The 12,387-nt window shown below is 39.9% G+C and overlaps 1 protein-coding gene across 2 annotated transcripts in view; it reads left to right on the forward strand.

Annotated features, from left to right (window-relative positions):
- Positions 1–980: 980 nt before the first annotated feature.
- Positions 981–12,387, forward strand: part of FMR1NB (FMR1 neighbor) — a 28,571-nt gene continuing 17,164 nt past the window's right edge. The window contains exons 1-2 of one of the 2 annotated variants that reach the window (XM_072956489.1): positions 981–1,364; positions 11,953–12,072. In XM_072956489.1, the coding sequence (XP_072812590.1) occupies positions 1,055–1,364; positions 11,953–12,072 (430 nt within the window). In that variant the 5' untranslated portion in view covers positions 981–1,054. The remainder of the gene's footprint in view (positions 1,365–11,952; positions 12,073–12,387) is intronic. The other variant, XM_031672535.2, reaches the window with a different exon arrangement.

The following is a 12,387-nucleotide window of genomic DNA, read 5'->3' on the forward strand; positions in this document are numbered from 1 at the left end:
TAGTTGAGGAGGGGCAGTTTTCACATCCCTTGAAAGCTAAAATGAGGTGGACTAATGGGTGCTCCAGCATTACCTAAATGGTGCTTTTGCAGGTGTGCCCAAACCAAGCTAATGGGATTTTGTCCAAGGGTCAGATTTTAGAGCCAAGAGGGGGCTTTGAGACAATGCCATCTCTCTCATTTTACACATGTAACACTGAGGCACAGCAGAAGGAAGGCACTTAGGACCACCCAATTCATTGGTGACAAATGATGGGAATAAAAATCTAAGTGTTCTGAGTCACTCATGTGTTCCTTACACACCCTTTGCTCTCATATTGTGCTATTGTTTCATTTATTTGTAACTCAATCTTAAAGTCTCTGAAGGCAAATACTGTTTTGTTCCACTTAAAAGCTCCTACGACAGAGTAGCAACCTGTTGAACATCTACCATATTCACAATAGTCACCCTTACATCCGGTGCTGCCCATCACAACCTTCGGCCGCAATGGAGAAGCTCACTATTGGCACTGTCCCATATGGTCGCCTGAGCCATGTGTGGTTATTCAGTCCCTGATACGGTGCTACTGAGTCTGAAGAATCGATTACCTAATCCCGTGTAATTTTGATGAATTCAAATTTACATTTAAATAGCCACATTGGACAGCGCTGCAGTGACTACGTGTGGCTACAGTGGTGTCATAGGACTGAATATGAGGAGGAATTAGCAGCCAAGGCTGGGGTGTGAATTCCCACGAGGCCTTATTTTTGATCGTGAGGAGCAGTCCCGCCATTGGCGCAGGGCCCCATTCATTCCACAACGTTTGACAAGCCCTAGAAGGGCCAGGCCTGGAGCGGGGGTGCCTGGGTACCTGCCACCAGGCGGCATGACAAAGGGGCGGGGCCTAAGCGAAGCACGAGGGCGGCACGTGCCACGAGGGGGGGTGTCACGTGCCACGAGGGGGGTGTCACGTGCCACGAGGCGGGTGTCACGTCAGCATCACCGCCCCGGGGGATTCTGGGTTCTGGGCGGCCATCGGTGAGGTAGCACCTCAGCGTGGTAGAAACCCTGAGCCATGCCTGCGGAGAGGAAGTCGTTGAGGGGGAGGACCCGGTCGAAGACCCGGGGCCAGCGAGGGGTGCGCTCCAGGCTGACCAGCACTGAGGCGGGCTGCAGCGCGGAGAACCCGGCCGCGGGGCCGCGCCCCAGCGGCAGCGGCGCGGAGCACCAGGCCGTCATGGCGGCCGCGCCTCAGGCCGGCTGGCAGGCGTCTCTGCGCGGCCTCGGGGCCGAGACGCTCCACTGCTTGGTGAAGATGTGGGCCTACAGGCGCGTCTGGATGCTGGTGTTCTCCATGCTCTTGCTGCTGTGCTACCTGCGTCCCGGTGAGTGTCTGCCCCGGGCCGCCGGGCCAGGGCCCCCTCAGGGGGGCGGGGGGAGAGGGGTGAGGGCCGGGAGGGCGCCCGACTGCGCGGCCTCTGTGCTCGCCAACTTTCCCGCTTTTCTGCCCAGGGCCGTTTGTTCCTGCCTCAGTGTGAAGTCCGAGGACTGACTCCTCCCTCCTCTCCCTTCAGAAGCGCCTTCCCGCCCTTCCCTCCGTTCTCCTCAGAAAGCACCTCCTTCCCTCCCCACTTTACCTCACAAAACCCTACCCCCGCCCTCGTCTTTTTAAAAACAATGGAGGTGGAATTCTTGGAACTTAAAATTGACTATGTTGTGAACAATTCAGTGGCACTTACTGTGTTTCAGCGTTGAGCAGCCACCACCTCTATCTAGTCACCCCGAATCCAAACCCACTCCCACTAAGAGTGTAGTTACTCCTCCCTTCGCAGCCCCCGGCGCCTGCGGGTCTCCTTCCTGTCTCTCTGGGTTTCTTCTGGAGATTTTCTGTAATTGGGAACGTGCAGTATTTGTCCTGTGTGTGGGGTTTATTCTACTTGGCATAATGGTTTCGGGATGTAGGCATGCTGTAGCTTGTGCATTGGTACTTCATTCCTTTTTATGGCCGAATCCGGTTCTGTGGTATGAATACGCTGCATTTTGTTTATCCATGTATCAGTTGATGGGCATTTGGGTTGTTTCTTGGTTGTTGACTATTATAAGTACTATTAATGTGAATATTCATATAGGAGTTTTTGTGTCGATGTATTTTCAGTTTTCTTGGGCATATCCGTAGGAGTGGAATTGCTGGGTGGTATGGGAACCCCATGTTGAACTGTTTGAGGAAGTCCCAAGCTTTTCCCAAGAGGCGGAACCATTTTATATTCCTACTGACAATGTATGAGAATCGCCGTTTCGTGGACATTTGTTATTGCCCCTCCCCCTTTTGGTGATCGCCATCTTAGTGCGTGTGGAGTGGTATCTTATGGTGGTTTTCATGAGTATTTCCGTAATGATTAATGATGTTGAGTATCTTTTATGTGCTTTTGGGTATTTGTATATCTTCTTTGCAGAAATGTCTATTCAAATCAAAATAATTTGACTATTTTAAACTGAATTGTTTATGGTTTTGTTATTGAGTTATAGGTCTTCTCTGAAAGGTCTTCCTCCCCTAGCCTCCTTTCACAAACTACTAAATCCTCTCACCAACTCGCACAAATGCCCTTCTGTCCCTCCTGAGTGGCTTCCCTCCCCCGTTTCTCCTAATGCCTTTTCATTACCTCCCGTTGCATAGGACTCATCTCCCTCACTTCACCACCCAGAGTGCTAACCTCCATCACCTCCTCGCTTAAAGCTCTGCCACCTCTAACCTCATCTTACTTACCTCACCTCTCAAATTCCTTTCTCCATCACCTCCCTTCACAAAGACCTTTCCTTGCTCACTTCCTCTCACAAAGGCCTTCCCTTCTTTCATACTTGCCTTCCCTACCTCCTCTATCCTCACAATGATTTCCCTTCTTCACCTCCTCCCTGAAAGGCCTCCTTCTCTCAAGTCCTGACACAAATTAGGAACTTTCCTCTCCTCACATAGTGCTGAACTCCCTCACCTCCTTCCTCAAAGAACTTTCCTCCTTTACTTATGCTCACAAAGACCTTCCCTCTGTCACTTCACTTCACAAATCCCTTTCCTCTGTCACTCCCACAGCTGCCTTCCCTTCCTCACCACACTCCTAAAGTTCTTCTTAACTGTCAGTCAAGGTCCTTTCATTCTTCACCTCCCCACAGTGACTTTCCTTTGATTACCTTACAGGCCTTCTCTCCTCTCACTCAAAAGCCTTTCTTCCTTGTTTCACAAAGCCCTTTACTCCTCTCACTCAAGGTCTTCACTTCCTCACCTCCCTTTTAAAATGCCTTCGGTCTCTTATCTCACATTGTCCTTCTTTCTCTAACCTACCTTCACAAAGGCCTTCCCTTCATCAGTCAAACTCCTTCCCTTCCCTTCTTATGTACCCTCCTCGGGGCCTTTGCTCACCCTCCTCTCAGAGGCCTGCTTCAGCCCTACAGAGGCCCCCCCCATTCTCTCCACTCACAGGTTCCTCCTCCCTCCCCGCCCAAAGGTACTCTCTCCTTCCTCAGAAGTCTCCTCCTTCTGCTCAGTGGTCTTGCTGCCTCACTTTCCTCACTCGACCTCTTTCCCACCTCCTCCTCCAAATCTTTCTTACCCTTGACTCAGATATTTTCCATTCCCCACAGCCTTCTCTCCTTAGCTCCAAGAGAGCCTTCTCAAAAGGGCCTTCTCTACCTTAACCGCCCTTGGCTTGCCCCCTCCCCGCCCCCTCCCAATGGTATTCTATCTCCTTGTCTGCATAAAGGCCTTGGGTTTCCCATAGTATTCCTCCTCACCTCAAGCTCCAGCTTCAAGCCTAAAGACCTTCCACCATCCCCACTTCTAATCTCAATGACTTCTCTCTCCCTGCCCTCCCCAGAGGCCTTCCATGTCCTCAACCAATGTCCTCCCACAAAGAAGGAGGCAAAAATTGGACAGAGGCATTGTAAGTAAAAGGAACAGGGACCACTATATACTATGTCACAATTGCTTGGGGATGAAATTGGACATTAAATAAAGTATATGTTATGCATTCTTTTATCAACTGTTTTAAATAAGTTAAATATGATTCCTGCCTTTTGAAAAATATTTTAATATGCTTTTTAAATGATTGTTTATGAATCATTACTTCAAATTATTTATTTTTTCATATTATTCATCTAAAATACAAAGCATTTCTGCCTTACTTCTATTGTATTTGTAAATGTTAGTTACAAATACAATTGAGAACCTTGCAAACTGAGTGCTTTTTTCATTCTCTGAAAAAGTCAGTTAAAAAGCAAAACTATAAACTGTACATTATTTTTGTTAGTCCCCGAGTTCATTTTCTACTTTTATTTTGAGTAGAACTTTTACAAAAAGAGAATACTGTTATTCAGTGTGATTTCTTTATTTCCATGAGGACTTTTTCCAATATAGGTTTAACATCTTTTCTCCTAAAATAATCCATGATTCATTCTTTATGTTGTCAGATTTCCCAGATTCCCAGGAGGTAATATGTGACTGGATGGATTAAATATAATTTTGCATTTAAAATGATTTAACTTAATTTATGTAAATAAATGCATTGTGTTATGGGTTGAATTGTGTCCCCTCACAATAAAGAAATGTTGGACTTTTAACCCCCAGTACCCTAGTACCTCAGAATGTGACCTTATTTGGAGATAAGGTCTTTATAGAGGTAATCAAGTTAAAGTGAGGTGGGCCCTAATGTGATATGAATGGTGTCCTTATAAAAAGAGGAAATCTAGACACAGAGATAGACATTCATAGTGGAAAGACTATATGATAGACACAGGGAGAAGACAGCCATCTACAAACCAAGGAGAGAGAGGCTTTCTGTCACAGTCCTCAGAAGGAACCAACCCTGTTGACATCTTGATTTTGGACTTCTAGCCTCCAGAACTGTTGAAACAATGAATTTCTTTTGTTTTTAGGCACCAGTTTATGGTGCTTTCTTGTAGTGACCCTAGCAAACTAATATACACTGAGGGGTAAAATAATTTGGTCATGGGCCTGGAGTATTATGGTGAAAGCAGGGCACATGGTCTGGGAGCTAAAATTTCCCTTCTTCTTCCTAGACAGACCCTTCTGAGTTCTCTTAGACTTAATGCCACCAAGGAGAATTGAGGTTGAGGGATCTGAAGTAACTCTGGGATAGCTCCAGGTTATATTGTCATTTGGATGTTGCTTTTCAGGTTATTTTTTATGCATAAGGCATATAGACTAGTGCCTGCAGGATGAAGAGACTAGCAGATTGGGGCTGGGAATTCAATTCCATCCCTTCCACCAATTCTTTGTAACCTATTGGGTCAGTCCTTATTGCATATCCTTTTTGGGGAGATTTAAAAATGAGAGAGAGAAATAAAGATTGACTAATAGATGATATTTTCAGAATGCTTTAGCTCCATAGACAAAAACTGTGCGATTAGTTTCTATATTATTATATTAGAATACTTCACTTATCAGTTATTCTGGGGAGTGTATGAGGCAGTGCATCTAGATGGACAGTCTGGTTGACTGCCTTGTACCACACCAAGAACCAAACTTGGTCTTGCTTTAACCATTTGGGCATGTGGTGTAGTTGGAGGACCCCTGAGTTAGGAGACTTAAGTTGTCATGATTCTGTCACTGACTTGCTGCTTGACCTTTGATGAATCCTCTTGCCTCTTTAGGCTTTGGTTATCTTGTTGAAAAATTGAGGCGATGTCCCTAGAAAGGTGTTTCTCCTGCCTCAGTCATTTGTATGACACCTTCACAACTACTGGTTATCTTAATGCTACCTGTTATTCATATTTTTCTTTAAAATTGCCTCACTTTTTTATATAAATGTATTTATTTTAAAAGGAAACTGTAGCATGATTATAAATGGAAAACTGGTCATACTTGCTATTAAGAGAATTATTTATAAAAATAAATATTCTGAAAACAACATACTATTCAATTTAAAATGATAAATAATAACAAGAAATGGTGAAAGACATGTGACAAAATATTTACCCTTATTATGTTGTGCTCAGTGCTTTGTATATGATGTCATTTAATACTTAAAAATTCTTAAAAATAAATATTATCCCCATTTTGTAGATGAATAACTGAGGCAAAGATAAGTTTACGATTTGCCCAAGTTCTCCAACTAGTATGTGGCAGAGCCAGGATGCAAATTCCGGGCTATTTGGGGCCAAGGCCCAGAAAAGACTGCAGCATAGGTAGACCCTCAACTTACTGAAGTTGCAGCAGAATCCTCTTCAAGCTGATACAATTAGCTATCACTGTTCACATTCTGTCTCTTCATCCTTTAGTCTAGCTCCTTATCTGAGAGACCTCGCTGCAGAGCAGAGCTAGCAACATAATTTGCAAAATAAAAATGTGTGGTCCCTTGTTCAAAGTTTATTATGAATTTCAAGGCAATAGCAGAACATTAAACCAAGTGTGAGATCTTTCTAAGAGCCAAGTTTTGTAGACCGTACAGGTCACATGCCATGAAGAGTGCAGCTTTGAGTCTGTTGTATTTTTCCTTTGAAATGTAGTTAGATTTTCAGGGGGTTTTCTTGGTAAGAGGGAAATTAAAAAATAAAAATTCTTTGTGACAGGGAAACATAATTGGTTCTTTACCATTTCTTGCTGCCATTTAGGGAAGCTGGTTCCTAATCTTTTATTTGCTGAGCTCGTTAATGAATGTACAGATGCAAATTAGAAGCATAGAGGATGGAATTATTCTGCATGTGAAAAACGATGGGGGAAGGGAAAGAGACTAGTGCTCAGTAGGGTGGAGAGGAAGACTCAAAAGACCTGGGCACTGGCTAATAGGAGATTTTGGAGAGAGGAAAGAAGGGAAAGGACCTTTGCTTCTAGGGATGAAAGAACAGGGCTGTCCAAGGGGATTTTATAAAGGCTTGCCATATGGTGAGTGATGTCAACCTTGTTTGGTGTCATAGTAGTTTTGATACACTAGTCATATATGTTTTTCTACTTTTATGATAAATGCAGTAAATAGCAAAGATTAAATACATTTATAAATGTTCAACTGTGTTCCAGCTAAAATCAACTCATATAATGCTGATGGTACACCATACTTAGGAAATAGTGCTCAAGTTAATTTATAAATAACTGTCTTTCAGAGTAGGAAAGAAACCAGTGGCAGAGAGCAGGTTAAACACGCTGGAGGCTTTTGGTTTAGGCTGCCACTAATGGTGCTTATCTGAGAAAATGTTTAATTGCCTTCTCCTTTTCAAGTGCCCGTTGAAATGACCAAATGATCTATAATGGTTGAAAACCCAGAGAACCCAGAAGGGTGCTATCATCACTGATATGCCAGAAATTTGGAGGGATTTCAGAAAGATAGAAAGAAGGCCAGGGCAGACACTACTGAGAAAAGTTGCAGCAACCTGTGTTTCACCTCAGCTAAAGCCAAGCCTGTCTGGAGGGTCCAGAGGCCCGGGTACTCTGAATTGGAGATTAATATCCATCCTAGAGGGACTCCAGAGAGCGCAACCCCTGCAGAAGATAAACTCGTTTTGAAACTAAGGCCACAGTGTGCTATTGCCAGCCAACACTTCCTTCAGATGGCGTGTTGACGAGGACAGTCAGTTGTGGAAGGAGGGCACTGAGTGAACAAATGTCAGTACAGAACACAGGTCCTGTCAAAGGCTGCTTCCAACTGTAGCTCCTTTTCTATATAGTGTAGGGCAATGAGTCCTCTTATCTGGCAAAGTATGGCTGGTAATATTAATCTCATTTGTCCCTTGTGCTGGAAGCACTCTTTTAAGCCACTTGTATGGCTGACTTCTAATCTTTTTTTTTTAAGCTGAAATATGATCTCGGAAAAGTCAGCCCCTATATAAAGTAGGACCCTTACCTTATACTGTGTTGGTATGGTATCAGCAACTTTCTTCATAGCACCCATTACAATTTGTAATTATTTAATTTGTTAGTTTACATCTTTTTGGCTATTTTCTCCACTATATTGTAAGTTCTATGAGGGCAGGGAGCTTATCTAATTTATTCACTGATGTATCTCCAAAACCTAGAATATAGTAGACATTAAATACATATTTGTTGAATGAGTAGGAGTTAGGAGAAAATAAACAGGACAAAATGGGTTACTTTTAATATTGTCAAGATATGTAATATACAGCAAACATGAAGCTGTAATGAATGAACATTTATGCATAGTGTTGAAATATATAAAACAAATGGTTTTACAAATTCAGGTAGAAATGGACAAATCCACGGTCATAATGGGAGACTGTGATACATGTATTTTAGTCCTTGGCAGAAAAAATAAAGATATTGACCGTTTGAATAATACAAGTTATCTTGATTTAACATGTATAATGAAGTTCATAGTCTTATAATAAAGTACCCTACAGGCTGAGAATACACATTCAAGTATATGTGCATGGAATTTGGTCTCATTAAAATAAGAAGGGAATATTATCATTGACATAAAAGAGATTTAAAAATTATAAGTGAATATTCTTATGATTCCATCCTGATAATTATTTTGTAAGCAAATGATTTCCTAGAAAAACTAAAATAAAAATTGACTCAGGAGCATGAAGAAGTAAAAAGTTTTAGGGAACTATACCCCTCCACAGTGTACAGACTCAGACTATTTATGGATGAGTTTTCCCAAACCGTTAATGGAGCAAATATTTCCATGCTGTTTAAACTGTTTCAGTATAGAAAAAAGATGAGAAGCTTCCCAGATTATTTTATAACTCTCATGCCAAAACCTACAGAGATAGCAAACAAAAGAAAACTGCAGACACACTTGACTTAGGAATGTTGATCCACAAGTTCTGCATAAAGCATTAGCACTTGTGGACTTTATTTCAGGGATATAAGAATATTTTAATGTTGGAAAATGTATTAATATTTAACAATTAAGAGGCAGACGAAAGTATGATCATGGCAGTAAGTATTAAAAGCATTTGATAAAATCCCATTTCCATTATCACTTAAAAATAAAACAAAATAACAACAGAAAATTTGTAGTAAACTAGGACTAGAGGAATACATCCTTAATTTAATAAATGATAAAACACTAGTGCATTCCTGTTAAAGTCAGAATTGTTTCAAGAATGCCCATTATCATAGCTATTAATCAACATAGTTTCAGAAGTTCTAGGCAATGCAATGAGAGAAGAAAAAGAGATGAACTGTAAATAATAGAAAGAAAGGTGACAGAACCATCTATACTTAGTGATATCATGGTTGTATAGATCTGGAGTGAAGCTGAAGAACATTGAGAGCTACCAAGAGTCAAATAAAGTAATAAGTTAGAAAATACATGAACCAAAATCAATAGCTTCTTTACATACCAGCCTTAAGCAGCTAGAAAATGTGGTGAAATTAATTGTATTCACATAACAACAAAGTTTATATGAATATGGGAATATATGGGAATAAGTGTAATAAGAAAGGTAGAGGACCTATATGAATGCAGCTGTAAACCTTACTCAGGGAGAATAAAGGAGACTTGAATGAGTGGAGAAGCAGACCTATTCTTGGGTGAGATAGTTTTGTAATGTTATCAGCTCCCTCCAAATGAGTCTACATTTAAGTGAATTCATGCCTAGCCAGTGAGGCACACAATAAATGTTTTTTGAATGAATTTAAATAAGTAAACATAATTACCATAAAACTTTGTTAGGATTTTTTAATTTGACAAAGTGATTCTGAGCTTCATCTAAAACATTTTTCAGAGTTGAGAATAAAAGTTTGATAATGAGGACTAATGAAAGGATTGCCAGATAAGTTATTAAAACATATAATGATATAAATTATAAGACTGGTATTGGTGCATGAGCAGATAGATTAGTGGAACAGAATAGAAAGTCAAGAAAACAGGTCTATGACTAAGGACTTAGAATATGATAGTGTTGCCATAAGTAGAAAAGGATGGATTTAATAGATGGTATTAAGAGAACAGGAAAAAATGTTACCCTACTTCAAAAGATACCTCAAAATATATTTGAAGTGGATTAAATATTTAAATTTAAAAAGTGAAGCTATAAAAGTGTTAGCAGGAAATACTAGAATGTAGAATACTGACGACTGAAAAAATACATAACCTAAAATTTGAGAATTATGTTTTATTTGGCAGACTTACTGAGGACTTATAGCCTCTCACATAGATCTGAGGGACTGTTGCAAAGAGGTAAGGGAGGAGCCAGGATATATAGGAGCTAAAAACTCCCCAGGTAGTCAAACATCAAAAGATTACTGTTAATTAAAGAAAAATCAGACATCTCAAGTTAATGAATTTAGTGCTTCTCTATATATGGGAAGATGCAAGAGTCTGGGTTTATTGAAATTATCCCTCTGATATGCATCTTAACTTTCTAGGGCCAGTATCCTGCTTTTCTCCATCCTGAATCTCCTTGGGGTGCACTTTCTGTGGCGGCTGCAGGGGCTAATGACTTGGTTGGCCACAACATCCTTTGTTTACTGAAATGGCAGGTGACATTCTGTGTCCACAGTATCTTTTTACACATGACCTGAAAGGCAGAAACAGTAAAGGAACAGATTGATACATTTGCTTATGTAAAACATTTAAAACTTTTGAACTTCCCAAGACATCATAAAAAATATAAATACTGCCTTGAAAAATATTTGCAACATATGTAGCAAATTAAGGGTTAAGTTCTTTACTACACAACAAATATATGACAGAGGTAAGCTCACTGATGACTAAAGATGAGAATTAAAACAAAAGAGATACCATTATTTTGACCATCAAACTGGCAAACAACAACAAAAAGGTGAGGGTCTAAGGCTATTGGCAATTGCCTGCACTGCTGCTAGATGTACACCTTGGGGCAGCCTTACTGGAGGGTGATGTAGCTAAGATCAAGAACTATTCCTTAAGAATTTATCCTAAGGAATTTTTCATAAATGTCTACAATATATAGCTTCAGTGATAATCATTGCAGAATTCTTTATTTTTGTCTTTTTCTTTTTTTACTGAAGTGTCATTGATATCTAACATATTAGTTTCAGGTGTACAACATGATGATTTGATATTTATATAATGAAATCACAGTAAGTCTAATTAACATCTGTCACCATATACAGTTACAAAATGTTTTTTCTTGTGATGGGAACATTTTAAGATTTGCTCTCTTAGCAGTTTTCAAATATGCAGTACATTATATTCCAGGACTTATTTATTTGATAACTGCAAGTTTGTACCTTTTCACCCATTTCTCCCTCCCCTACCCCCACCCCCTGCCTCTAATAACCACCAATCTGTTTTCTGTATCTATGAGTTCTAGTCAGTGTTCTTTATAATATCAATAAATTGTAAACAACCTAAATGTGTTTCTACGGGGGCGTTGTTAACTCATTTATAATAGAGCCATATAATGTGATGCTGTGAAGTTATCAAAGATAGTGTTGGAAAATGTTTAATAATATGGATAAATCCATGTTATGGGAATGAACATGGATATCTTCTCCTCTTATACATGAGGGAATCATGCAGATAAAATTAAAAGCAGGTTGTTTTGAAGTAGTGAGGAAGAATAAGGAAGGTTTACAGTGTCTAAGGCCTTGATTTTTATCAGTAAATAAAGAAGCCAACATATTTGCCAAGAGTTCTTATGATGGGGTCTGATTTAGTTGGAATACACAGTTTCCAAGTTGTTCATTGATTGAGCCTCTGAATGCCAAGGCCGTCATAGTCCAGTTCAGTATTGTAAATTAGTTTACAGCACAACAATGAGATATGTCAATCTATAGCTTAAGCATTTTAAAATTTATTTTTAATTTCTTTAAACTTACGACCCAGTTTTTCAGTTTCACAGCAGAAACACATTCTGATTATTAGTTGTACCTAAGTTGTTATGAGTTTTAAGTATAATGTCTGTTAGCTTTTAGACTTTCCGTATTTAATTTAAGCAAAGGTAATTACTTTTAAAAGGTCATAGAAAGTGATAAATGCCTTATATGCTGGGATTAATAATTTCACTTTTCTTAAGGGTTCTTGAATTCATTGTCTCCAAGCAAGTCTATTCTGTGGAGCAATGAAACTGCTAATGGACAATCTCTGGAAAAAACTTCTGTCTCGGAAGCTGTGTTTAGTTTTTTCTTTCCAACAAGTAAGTTCCTGTTTGATTTTATTCCTCCCAATGTCCTTGTTTTGAAAACAATAGTTAGATGTTTAGGAGGTAGAGTGATCTATTGGTATTGGGGTGAGACAAACCTGAGTTTTAATACTGACTCTGCCTTTTGCTTTAGGCAAGATAACCTCTGAACTTCAATGTCTTCATGTTTAAAATGAAAATATTTACCAGAAAGAATTGTGAGAATGAACTGAGCCAGTGTTTTAAGGCATTCTGTAAATGTTTGTTACTCTTTATAGAATACTTTTACTTCATAAATCTCTAAACCTTTCAGAATTTACCTTAATGACA

This window comes from Vicugna pacos, chromosome X (genome assembly GCF_048564905.1).
Source record: "Vicugna pacos chromosome X, VicPac4, whole genome shotgun sequence".
In the NCBI taxonomy this organism is placed as follows: Eukaryota; Metazoa; Chordata; class Mammalia; order Artiodactyla; family Camelidae; genus Vicugna; species Vicugna pacos.